The sequence below is a fragment of the Fukomys damarensis genome, unplaced genomic scaffold, assembly GCF_012274545.1.
Source record: "Fukomys damarensis isolate Sample0158 unplaced genomic scaffold, DMR_v1.0_HiC HiC_scaffold_16, whole genome shotgun sequence".
Classification (NCBI taxonomy): domain Eukaryota; kingdom Metazoa; phylum Chordata; class Mammalia; order Rodentia; family Bathyergidae; genus Fukomys; species Fukomys damarensis.
This window is the reverse complement of record NW_022900928.1, coordinates 25,714,551-25,726,138: the sequence shown is the minus strand read 5'-3', so window position 1 is coordinate 25,726,138 and position 11,588 is coordinate 25,714,551. Positions and strand designations below refer to the sequence as shown.

Genomic DNA, 11,588 nt, shown 5'->3' with positions numbered 1-11,588 from the left:
GAAAAAAAAAAAAAAAAAAAAAAAAAAAAAGATAGGGAAGTAGGTGTGGGGCTAGGATTGCTGCTGCTGCTGGTGGTGGCGCTGATGCCTAGAGGGACTTCTTTTTTTTCTCTTTCCCTTTCTTTTCTCTCTCCATTTCTTTCCTTCTTTCCCTTCGCTTTCCCCCCTTCTTTTCTTCCTTCCTTCCTTCGACAGAGTCTCACTATGTAGTTCAGGCTGGTCTTGAATTCATTATGTGTAGCCTTAGCTGGACTTGAGTTCACAGTGATCATGCTGCCTCAGCCTCCCGGGTGCTAGGATTATAGGCATGCACCACCATGCCCAGCGTTTTGTGATTGTTGATGTTTTGAGGGCCTGTGTGGTACTTTGATACCTATTCCACCTCTTCACATGGGTCTCTTGTCTACTCAGAAATGCCTTGAAGAGAAGAATGAGATTCTTCAGGGAAAACTTTCACAGCTGGAAGACCGTCTGGCCCAGCTGGAGAGCCCGCTCCAGGAGAAGGGCGAGGTGCTGGGTGATGTCTTGCAGGTAGGAATACCCAGGAGCAGCCAGAAGACCTGTGTGCTGGGGTTGGTTCCTCTCTGTCCTTGCTTCCCAGAGGATGTGGTGACTGAGGAATCATGCTGATCCCTATGCATCTCTTTATCCCACCAGTTGGAAAACCTGAAGCAAGAGGCAGCCACTCTTGCTACAAATAACACACAGCTCCAAGCCAGGGTGGAAATGCTGGAGAGTGAGCAGGGTCAGAAGGAAGCCCATCTGCTGGCTGAGCGGAGCCGCTTTGAAGAAGAAAAGCAGCAGCTGGCCAGCCTGATCACCGACCTACAGAGCTCCATCTCCAACCTCAGCCAGGCCAAGGAGGAGCTGGAGCAGGCCTCTCAGGCTCAAGGCACCAAGCTGAATGCCCAGGTGGCCTCTCTGACAGCAGAGCTCAGCACCCTCAATGCCACCCTCCAGCAGCGGGATAAAGAACTGGCTGGCCTGAAGCAGCAGGCCCAAAAGGAGCAGGCCCAGCTAGCACAGACCCTCCAGCAGCAAGAACAGGCCTCTCAGGGCCTCCGCCACCAGGTGGAGCAGCTGAGCAGCAGCCTGAAGCAGACGGAGCAGCGGTTGGAGGGGGCAGCCAGGGAGCTGGAGGCCAGCAGGCGGGACCACACCCAGCAACTGGCCACTGCTGCCAAGGCACAGGAAGCCTCCTTGCAGGAGCGGGATGCAGCTCGCCAGCAGCTGGAGGCATTGGAGAAGGAGAAGGCTGCGAGGCTGGAGATTCTGCAGCAGCAACTTCGGGCTGCTAATGCAGCCCAGGACAGTGCCCGCAACTCGGTGACCCAGGCCCAGCAGGAGAAAGCAGAGCTGAGCCGAAAGGTGGAGGAGCTCCATGCCCGTGTTGAGGCGGCCCGTCAGGAGCAGCGCGATGCCCAGACTCAGGTGGCAGCACTGGAGGCCCGGCTGAAGGCTGAGCAGCAAAAAGCAACTGAGCGAGAAAGGGTGGCCCAGGAGAAGGCCCAGCTTCAGGAGCAGCTCCAGTCCCTTGAGGAATCCTTGAAGATCACTAAGGGCAGCCTGGAAGAGGAGAAATCCAGAGCTGCAGCTGCCCTGGAAGAGCAGCAGCGCCGTATCTCTGAAATGGAGGCACAGTCCCAAAGCCTTGCAGAACAGCATAAGCAGGAACGGAAGGAGCTAGAAGAAGAGAAGGCTAAACGCAGGGGGCTGGGTGTGCAGTTACAGCAGCTTGCAGAGACCCATCAGGCAGAGACTAAAGCCCTTCGGCAGGAGCTGGCAAAGGCCAGAACCTCCAACAACATGGCTGAGCGTGAGGTTGAGCTGCTCGTCAAGGAAGTTAAAAACTGGCGGAAGCGATACGAAGATAGCCAACAAGGGGAGACCCAGTATGGCCTCCAGGAACAGCTGATGACCCTGAAGGAAGACTATGAGAAGTCCCGCCAGGAGCTGCGGGAGACAAAGGAGAAGATGGCAGGGATGGAGGCCCACAGTGAGGTCCAGATAGGCCAGCAGCAGAGTGAGCTAGCCCAGCTCCACGCAAGCCTGGCTAGAGCCCTCCAGCAGGTCCAGGAGAAAGAGAACAGGGCTCAGAAGCTGGCAGATGACCTCTCCACCCTGCAGGAGAAGATGGCTGCCACCAGCAAGGAAGTGGCCCGTCTGGAGGCCTTGGTGCGCAAGGCCGGTGAGCAGCAGGAGACGGCCTCTCTCGACCTGATCAAGGAGCCTCCGAAGACCAGAGACAGAGCGTCTGAGTGGCCGGAAGAGCAGCAGGGACAGCAGCTGTGCAGCACACAGGCAGCACTGCGGGCCATGGAGCGGGAGGCAGAACAAATGGGCACTGAGCTGGAGAAGCTGCGGGCAGCCCTGATGGAGAGCCAGGGCCAGCAGCAGGAGGAACGTGGGCAGCAGGAGAGGGAGGTGGCACGGCTGACCCAGGAGCGGGGCCAGGCCCAAGCTGACCTTGCCCTGGAGAAGGCGGCCAAAGCGGAGCTTGAGATGAGGCTGCAGAATGCTCTCAATGAACAGCGAGTGGAGTTTGCTAACCTGCAAGAGGTACTGTCCCATGCCCTGACAGAAAAGGAGGGCAAAGACCAGGAGCTGAGTAAACTTCGTGAACAGGAGGCTGTCCAGAGAACGGAGCTGAAGAAGCTTCAGCAGACTGTGGAACAGCTAAAGGCACAGGCCAAGAAGGAAAAGGAGCTCCGGCAATCTGCAGGGGAGACTGGTGGAGAGTATGCTTCAGGCACAGGAACCCCGTCTGAAGTTGTTGGAAAGACGGAGGCACCAGGCTCCAAGCTGGAGGCCCTGCGGGCAGAGATGAGCGAGCTGGAACAGCAGTGCCGGCAGTGGCAGGAGCAGGCTGACAGCCTGGCGCGCGGTCTGGAGTCGGAGCGTGCCTCCCGTGTGGAGCAGGACAGGGCCTTGGAGACTTTGCAGGGCCAGTTAGAGGAGAAGGCCCGGGAGCTGGGGCACAGTCGGGCTGCCTCAGCTTCAGCCCAGAGAGAGTTGGCCACCCTCCGTGCCAAGGCCCAAGACCACAGCAAGGCTGAGGAGGAGTGGAAAGCTCAGGTGGCCCGGGGCCAGCAGGAGGCTGAGAGGAAAGGCAGCCTCATTAGCAGCTTGGAGGAAGAAGTATCCATCCTGAACCGCCAGGTCCTGGAGAAGGAGGGCGAGAGCAAGGAGTTGAAGAGGCTGGTTATAGCCGAGTCAGAGAAGAGCCAGAAGCTGGAAGAGAGGCTGCGTTTGCTCCAGCTGGAGACGGCCAGCAATAGTGCCAGAGCTGCAGAACGCAGCTCTGCTCTTCGTGAGGAGGTGCAGAGTCTCCGGGAGGAGGTAGAGAAACAGCGCACAGCTTCAGAGAACCTGCGGCAGGAGCTGGCCTCGCAAGCAGAGCGAGCCGAGGAGCTGGGCCAAGAATTGAAGGCATGGCAAGAGAAGTTTTTCCAGAAGGAACAGGCCCTCTCTGCGCTGCAGCTGGAGCACACCAGCACACAGACCCTGGTGAGTGAGCTGCTGCCCGCCAAGCATCTCTGCCAGCAGCTACAGGCTGAGCAGGCGGCTGCTGAGAAGCGCCACAGGGAGGAGCTGGAACAGAGCAAGCAGGCAGCTGGTGGGCTGCGGGCGGAGCTGATGCGGGCCCAGCGGGAGCTTGGGGAGCTGCTGCCCCTGCGGCAGAAGGTGGCAGAGCAGGAGCGAGCAGCGCAGCAGCTGCGGGCAGAGAAGGCCAGCTATGCAGAACAGCTGAGCATGCTGAAGAAGGCTCATGGCCTGCTGGCTGAGGAGAACCGGGGGCTTGGGGAGCGTGCCAGCCTTGGCCGGCAGTTTCTGGAGGTGGAGCTGGACCAGGCCCGGGAGAAGTACGTCCAAGAGTTGGCAGCTGTGCGCGCTGATGCTGAGGCCCGCCTGGCTGAGATGCGGCAGGAAGCGCAGAGCACTACCCGCGAGCTGGAAGTGATGACTGCCAAGTACGAGGGTGCCAAGGGGAAGGTCCTGGAGGAGAGGCAGCGGTTCCAGGAAGAGAGGCAGAAACTCACTGCCCAGGTAAGGTGCCCAGCTCAACCACACCCCAGAGATGAGACCTGAGAAAGTAGGGACCTTGCTCCTCTGTGTTTGAGGAGGTGGAGACTCCTCCCACAATGTGATGTCTTGCTTTCCCTCGTTCCCTGGGTGGCTGAAAAGGTGGCTGGTACAGTTCAAGTCCGTTGCCCCTTTTGTCCTAAAGAAAATACCAGAGGCCTCCTCTTTTCCTGGAGGCTGTCCCTGGAGAGTCACATTGTGACAGCCGCCAGCCCAGTCCAGAGGCACACCTGCACTGGAGACGCCAAGAGCTGCTGAGGACTAGAAGCAGCACAGCTGGCATTTTAAAGCTTGCCACTGGTAGTCCCAGGGGAAGGTATCGGCCCCAGGTAGGTCTGCCAGGCTGTCACCCGGCCCCCATCTCACTGTCGCCATTGCTCCTCCCCCACGCACAGGTGGAGCAGCTAGAGGTATTTCAGAGAGAACAGACTAAGCAGGTAATGCCTGGGGTCCTTGATAAGTGCTGGCTGCTTAAGCGGTGACCAGTGTCGGTGCATGACCCCGGCTGCAGCTTGCCTCCGCCAGCTCCTGTTGCGAACTGTTTGTGAAGGGGGCACGGTCAAGCCGTGGAACCCAGGCCCAGACTGCCCAGGAGTGCAGTATCTTGAGTTCTTGGGCCTCGTCCCACCCATCCCAGGTCGGCCTCCCCACCCTTCTGCGCTTTCTTTTGTCTGCCTGTCAGGGACCAGGGGCAGCACAGTGACAGACAATCCTTGCAATTCCAAAACTTCCCAAGTCCTGTTTCTACTATACGATACGCTGCTAAGAGGAACAGCAGAGTTCCTTGTAGGCCTGGTTTATCACAGTGCCCTCTTTCCCACGGTATGGATTTATTGCAGCCACAGAGGCAGTGTGTAAGGCAGCCCTCAGGCTGGGGAGGGTGGTGGGCTCAGGACACCTATCTAGCACCTCTGAGGCTTTAACCTAGAGCACAATGTGGTGCTGCCTGGAACAGAAGGCCAGGGTTGAAAGCAGATGAGGTCCCGTGGTCTGGCTGCCTCTCTCTCTCAAGGATCTTACTCTGCTCTCGAGACATCTTGGAATGGAGCTGGTATGTAGTTAAAGATCACCCCTTCAGCACCCTCCTTCCCAGTCACCTCAGGCCTGTGGGAGAATTGCTTCATCCGTTCTTCCTGTTAGCTCTTCCAACAAGCCAGAGGTGATAGGGGACAGTCAAATTGAAAAGCAAACAGTAGCAATGGAGCCCTTGCTTCTCTCTCTGCTGCCTGGTCCTGTCTGAGCCCCAGAATGCTTGGAAGAGCCAGGGGTGCTCGTGGCTGTTACTGTCTGTCCCTCTCGCCCCTTCCTCTCTTCGGGACTGGGGGTGGGAGGAATGTGTGCTGACCCTGCTCCTGTCTTCCAGCAGCCTGTCCCCACAATGCTAACCTCAGCAGCCACTCTGCTAGCCCTGTCCCTAATGTGCCACGAGATTGGGAAGAAGTCTAGGCGTCAGGGCTTTTGCTTTGATGGTTTCTGGGAGGTGGGAGGGATGGATGGGTGTCCACTGAATATGTCTGGTGGAGCGCCAGACTAGGGCCTCTGTTCCTGCTCCCAGCCGGGAAGGTTGGGGCCAGGGAGCACTGGCTGCAGGAGGGTGGTGGTAAAGTGTCAGCTCCACAGTCAGCTCTGCTGATTCTGGTGGCCCCAGGCTGGGGGTAGAGCAGGTCCAGGCAGGGGCCCTGGCAATGTCTGTGTGTAGCCCTGACTCTAGGCTGGAGAAAGGGCTGAGTTTCTTGTAGGAATTTTGGGGACGCTGGTCTTGGGAGACCCTCTGGTTCTTCCTGACTTAATGGCAGAAGTCTTCTGAGTCTGGCTGTCTCCTCTCCTCCCCCCAGGTGGAAGAGCTGAGTAAGAAGCTGGCTGACTATGACCAAGCCAGCAAGGTGCAGCAGCAAAAGCTGAAGGTGGGACAACTTGGGGGATGGGCCTTGCTTCTAGCTGCCGCAGTGAGAATGGAGTGGGGAAGTGCTCTCTCTAAGCCCCTGGGTGAAGGGGGTGGTGGAATAAGAACGGCATCCTGTGGTCATGCCTGGTGGCCTGAGGCCTGTCCCTGATTAGGGAACCCCTGCATGTAATGCTGGGAGCTCTCAGGGAAGACCAGGTTTCTTCTCTGGACTTTCATTATCCACAACAGCTAAGTCGCCTGGGGTTCTTTAAATGATATATATTAAAAAATACAGTTCTTAAGTTCACAAGCCACATCTCCCTGCTGCCACATCCTACAAAGTTCTGCAGAATAGCACTTACCTAGGTGGTCTGGGCTCAATGGGTGTGCGTGTCAATAACAATGTAATGCAGTTACAATGTATTTTTAATGCTTTAAATTATGTCACCTTTGCTAATATTTTTGCAGCCTTGCGCTTTCTTTCAGTCTTTATTGAGGCAAACAAATTGGGCACCAGTGCCTTTGGGATTCACTGAAGCCCTGGAGGGCCCAAGTGTTGGTGGGAGCTCACAGCTTAATTTTTCCTTTCCGTGTGCTCTGCATCAGGTCTGAGTGTGTTACAAACACATTTCTTATGCCTCTTTTAGGGGCTTGTCCTGAGCTGGGAACTATAGGAGAGACAAGGGTGGGATGCTCCTACCTGGGGTCTACAGTGGAGCAAGCCATTACTGGCATTGTAGGGGACAGAGACACAGGCCTGCTCTTAAGGTGTTAGGGTCTGGGTGGGTGGCAGTGGTGGCATCATAAGTGAGCCCGCACCAGCTTTGGAGTTAGGTGGACTCTGCCATAGACACTGTGACTTTGGTCAGTTTGCTTAAAGCTCTGAACTCAGTTTTTTCATCTCTGAAATGAGGATGAAATTACTTCACAAAATGGTCTGGAGGAGAGACGAATTCCTGGCACAGAACTCACATGCTGGGCACCATGATCTGCGTCCAGGCGTTCCCCAAGGATCAGCTTCTCCTCCTCCATGGGGAGGATGTACACCTGGACAGGAGACAGTTGGTACTGGACTCAAAGACAGAGTTGTCATATCATATCAGTCAGAGCTAGCAGATAGGGGGAGCTGGTCACCACAGCGAGACATGGGGGATGTGAGCTATTTCAGAGGACTGGTTCAGTGAGTGTATGGGTGGACGGTCCTGAGCGCCCTGAGAGAGAATATGCAGGAGTGTGGAACCCACATGGCTAGGGCAGGTCAGTGCTTTGGGTGGAGCAGCCAGCCAGGGCTCCCTCTTTGTCCCTCTCAGGCTTTCCAGGCCCAGGGGGGTGAGAGCCAGCAGGAGGCACAGCGCCTCCAGACCCAGCTGAATGAGCTGCAGACGCAGTTGAGCCAGAAGGAGCAGGCAGCTGAGCACTACAAGCTGCAGGTGAGGAGCCCAGCGCAGCCCAATCTGTCCCTCATCCTGCCTGCCCTGTAGGTTCTGCGCCACCTTCCCACCCGTCTTCCCATACAGATGGAGAAAGCCAAGACCCATTATGATGCCAAAAAGCAGCAGAACCAAGAATTGCAGGAGCAGCTGCGGGGCCTGGAGCAGCTGCAGAAGGAGAACAAGGAGCTGCAGGCTGAAGCTGAACGGCTGGGCCGGGAGCTGCAGCAGGCTGGGCTGAAGACCAAGGAGGCTGAGCAGACCTGCCGCCACCTCACTGCCCAGGTGCGAAGCCTGGAGGCACAGGTAAGCACCTGACTGAACGGGCCGGCCTCAGCCCTGCTTTGTTGGACCACCCCTGCTGTAGGCTTTCCTCTACTCCTTCCCAGGTGGCCCATGCAGACCAGCAGCTTCGAGAGCTGGGTAAATTCCAGGTGGCCTCTGACGCCTTAAAGAGCCGCGAACCCCAGGCTAAACCCCAGCTGGACTTGAGTATCGACAGCCTTGATCTGAGCTGTGAGGAGGGGACCCCACTCAGCATCACCAGGTCAGGAGGCCTCCTCCACCCTGAGTTGTTCACTGAGTGTCTGCTGTTGGGCAGGCTGTACTGTAGGCATGGGCTAGGAGGGTAAGTCAGATGCAGGCCCTTTGCCACCTGGAAGTTTATTCTTAGGGGAGAATAAAGAAATGTTAACGGGTGTGAGAGCTCATCGGTGTGAAAGGGAGTGGTCAGGAGAGACTGGGCACAGGCTGTTGCTCGTGCTGAGTTTTGAAAGAAGTCAGGTGTGTGTGCCACGCGGTTGGATGGGTGCAGTGTGAGCAGCAGCTGAGGAGCCTGGCTGGCCGGGAACAGGAGGCTGGGAGGGAGCATCCCAGGGCCCAGAGCCTGCCTAGATGACTGCTTGGAGGCTGTGTTTGAACTACCTTAAAGGCACTGAGGAACGACAGAAGGGCTAAAAGTAAGGAGTGCTTAATTTGGCTGAATTTGCATTTTAGAAGGATTTTTCTGATAGCCTGTGTAAAAGTTAAGACTGGAAACCCATATTTGTGTTTGTTAAAAACTTAGGTTGTATTTATGTGCCAGTGTTCATTTCCACCCACTGACCCTCTGAAGTAGGTTCTGCTTATTGTATCTCCCTTAATGGATGGAACTGGGGCAGGGTGGTGGAGCTGGGTTTTGGACCTCAGCAGCCTGGCCAAGTCCTTGTTTGCCACCCCTCTGCCACCTTCCTCAAGTGCCCTTCCAAGTCCAGGTGAGAGATAAGGCTGCCTGAGGGACACGGGTGTAGCCAGGAGCTGCTCAGCTGTGCTGATTGGTGTGCACTTGGCTTGGAGAGGTCAGGTTATGCCCACACCATGTTGCAGGCTTGGGAAGCCTGCAAGGGGACACTCACGTACTGAAATGAGATGCAGGAAGAGGAACAGACAGATGGCCTTAGTTTGGGGACCTGTTTATAGGGGAAAATGACCATGCTACAGGTTATTGGCTTGGAGAGCAGGCACTGGTAAGAAGCCCAGATTAAGGACTCTTAGAAAAAAATCAGAGAGCGGGGTGTTTGCAGCTGTATGTAATAAGTGTAGGGAATGGTCAAAGAGGGATAGACAGAATGCCCCTAGCCCCAGGGACCTCAGTTCAGCAAGTTCCTTTTCTACAGCAAGCTGCCTCGTACCCAGCCAGATGGCACCAGCATCCCCGGAGAGCCAGCCTCACCCATCTCCCAGCACCTGCCCCCCAAGGTAGAATCCTTGGAGAGTCTCTACTTCACCCCCATCCCTGCTCGGGGCCAGGCCCCACTGGAGAGCAGCCTGGACTCCCTGGGGGAAGCCTTCCTGGACTCGGGCCGTAAAACGCGATCCGCTCGCAGGCGTACTACGCAAATCATCAACATCACCATGACCAAGGTCAGGCTGCTGGGAGTGGGGCTCTAGGAGAATAATGCACACTTCCTCTCAAGTGCATCTTTCCATCGGGTCCTTGGGTACATGCAGGGATGAGCAGCCAGTCACGTGGTACAGATGGGAAAGGTGAGATCTCGAGAAGACCAGTGACTTTTAGGGCCTCTCCTGTAGGAAAGGTCAGGGCTGGAAATGGCCCGTCTTCTGACCAGGCCAGTATCCTCCCTTGCATGATGTTCGTTCCATGCAGGCTGAAGGGCTGAATAGGGGAAGTTGCAGCAGACTAATGCCAGGCTTAGGGTTCCTGCCCTTGTTTTTATCTCCAGGAGGAGGTAGAGGAGAGGAAAAGAGAGGTGCTTTGCTATAGCTTAGAGGGCCTCTCTGTGCAGGGTGCCTCTACTACCAGAAAGTTGGAGACATTGAAGGAGCCCAGGAACAGTGGAGGCTGTAGCCAAGCCTGTTTAGCTTAGGAGTCATGGGTTCTAGCTTGTTGGGCCACTTCCTAGCTGTGTGATGTGGGGTCACCTCTGAAATGTGCTAACTCTACCTTTCCTCCCTCAAAGCATTAATAGATTTAATGAACAAAATAGTCTTGACAACCATAGCACCCTGTGAGGGCTTCTGGCAGTAAGGCCCCCTTTGGAGTCGTGCAAGCTCAGGACTCTTGCCCACTGGTGTGGGAGCACATGCACCCATGCTGTGGGCCTGAGTTTGTGTATGTTGGGTGTGGTGAGAGGTGGCCTTAAACTGTCAGGACTCCCCACCCACTGCAACAGCAACTTCTGTCTTCCAGAAGCTCGATGTGGAGGAGCCAGATAGCGCCAATTCATCTTTCTACAGCACGCAGTCTGCCCCCGCTCCTCAGGCCGGCCTGCGAGCCACCTCCTCTACTCAGTCTCTAGCCCGCCTGGGCTCTCCCGATGATGGCAACTCGGCTCTGCTCAGCCTACCCGGCTACCGGCCCACCACTCGCAGCTCTACTCGCCGCTCCCAGGCTGGGGTGTCCAGTGGAGCCCCACCAGGTGAGGGAAGTGTAGGGACTTAACTATACCCAGAAATTTGACTGGAATGGATCACGGCCCAGAGGAGAGGCAAGCTTTTAACAATCTGAATGGACTTCCTACGCCAGCACACCCATTCCTTCCCTGTAGTCTCAGGGCCTTGCCTGTCCTTCTGGGGCTGTGCTGAGGAACTTTAAACCAGGATTCTCATGACGGGCTTGAGATGCTGGGCATGGTTAACACCTGTCAGTTCTCCGGGGGTGAGGGGATGCTGGAAGGGCTCCCTGTATTGCTTTCTGGCTCTCAATTAGATTTTCTTGGTCTGGGCACCACTAGCCCTCAGAAAAGCAAATAAGGTTTAGTACTTCGCTTGGCATATGAGCTCTGCTGGGAGACAGCTATTGGAGTCTTCGCGATAGAAACGGACTGTGTGCCCCACTGCTCTCGCTGAAGCACTGAATCAGAGCAGGACTGCTATAGGCTTAAAATCCCTGGGTTAGGAATAAGGCAATACTGACTGCAAAGTCTGGCAAGATCCGAGGGCCAGTGGTCAGCCTGCCAGCTTCAGCCCCACTTGTTCCAATACCCCTGCCACCCCCAGGAAGGAACAGCTTCTACATGGGCGCTTGCCAGGATGAGCCTGAGCAGCTGGACGACTGGAACCGGATTGCAGAGCTGCAGCAGCGCAACCGAGTATGCCCCCCACACTTGAAGACCTGCTATCCCCTGGAGTCCAGGGTGAGCCCTGGGGTCACTGTGCAGGGTCCTCTCCTCCCTTGGCTTCTCACCTCAGTGCATCTGATAGAGCGTGAACACTAGTGCCTGGGTCTCTCACCTGTGGACAGGAGGCCAGGTGAAATAGCCAGCAGCTTTAGGAGCTCAGGAGCTCAAGAGGAGTCTTCTCAGGACTCCTCACCATTTGTTCAGGGTGTATGTAGAGAAGAGACCACGAAGGGACCCCTTTTAAGGTAGGAAGGGTCCACCTGCTCCGGGTATCAGGCACAAGGAAGAGCTGAGAAGCAGCTGGCTCCTGCTCCATCTCCATCTCCGTAGTGGGGGTCTGCTGACTGCTGCTTCTGCCCATACAGCCCTCCCTTGGCCTGGCCACCATCACAGATGAGGAGATGAAAACCGGAGACCCTCAGGAGACCCTGCGCCGAGCCAGCATACAGCCGGCCCAGATCGCTGAGGGTGTTGGTATCATCACCCGGCAGCAGCGTAAACGAGTGTCCTCGGAGACCCACCAGGGTCCTGGCACCCCTGAGGTGGGTGGCTGTTGGTGTCTGTTTTATC

General features: G+C 56.4%; 1 protein-coding gene across 11 annotated transcripts in view; it reads left to right on the top strand.

The window, feature by feature from the left end:
* The window catches only part of Numa1 (nuclear mitotic apparatus protein 1), a 69,497-nt gene that overhangs the window by 56,318 nt on the left and 1,591 nt on the right, over window positions 1-11,588 (top strand). For 8 of the 11 annotated variants that reach the window (XM_010603195.3, XM_010603192.3, XM_010603191.3 and 5 more), the window contains 11 exons: window positions 412-531; window positions 658-4,047; window positions 4,479-4,520; window positions 5,919-5,987; window positions 7,279-7,398; window positions 7,486-7,704; window positions 7,788-7,945; window positions 9,054-9,300; window positions 10,088-10,316; window positions 10,897-11,033; window positions 11,384-11,560. In XM_010603195.3, coding sequence (XP_010601497.1) covers window positions 412-531; window positions 658-4,047; window positions 4,479-4,520; window positions 5,919-5,987; window positions 7,279-7,398; window positions 7,486-7,704; window positions 7,788-7,945; window positions 9,054-9,300; window positions 10,088-10,316; window positions 10,897-11,033; window positions 11,384-11,560 — 4,908 coding nt within the window. The remainder of the gene's footprint in view (window positions 1-411; window positions 532-657; window positions 4,048-4,478; window positions 4,521-5,918; window positions 5,988-7,278; window positions 7,399-7,485; window positions 7,705-7,787; window positions 7,946-9,053; window positions 9,301-10,087; window positions 10,317-10,896; window positions 11,034-11,383; window positions 11,561-11,588) is intronic. The other 3 variants (XM_010603196.3, XM_010603199.2, XM_010603198.3) reach the window with 2 other exon arrangements.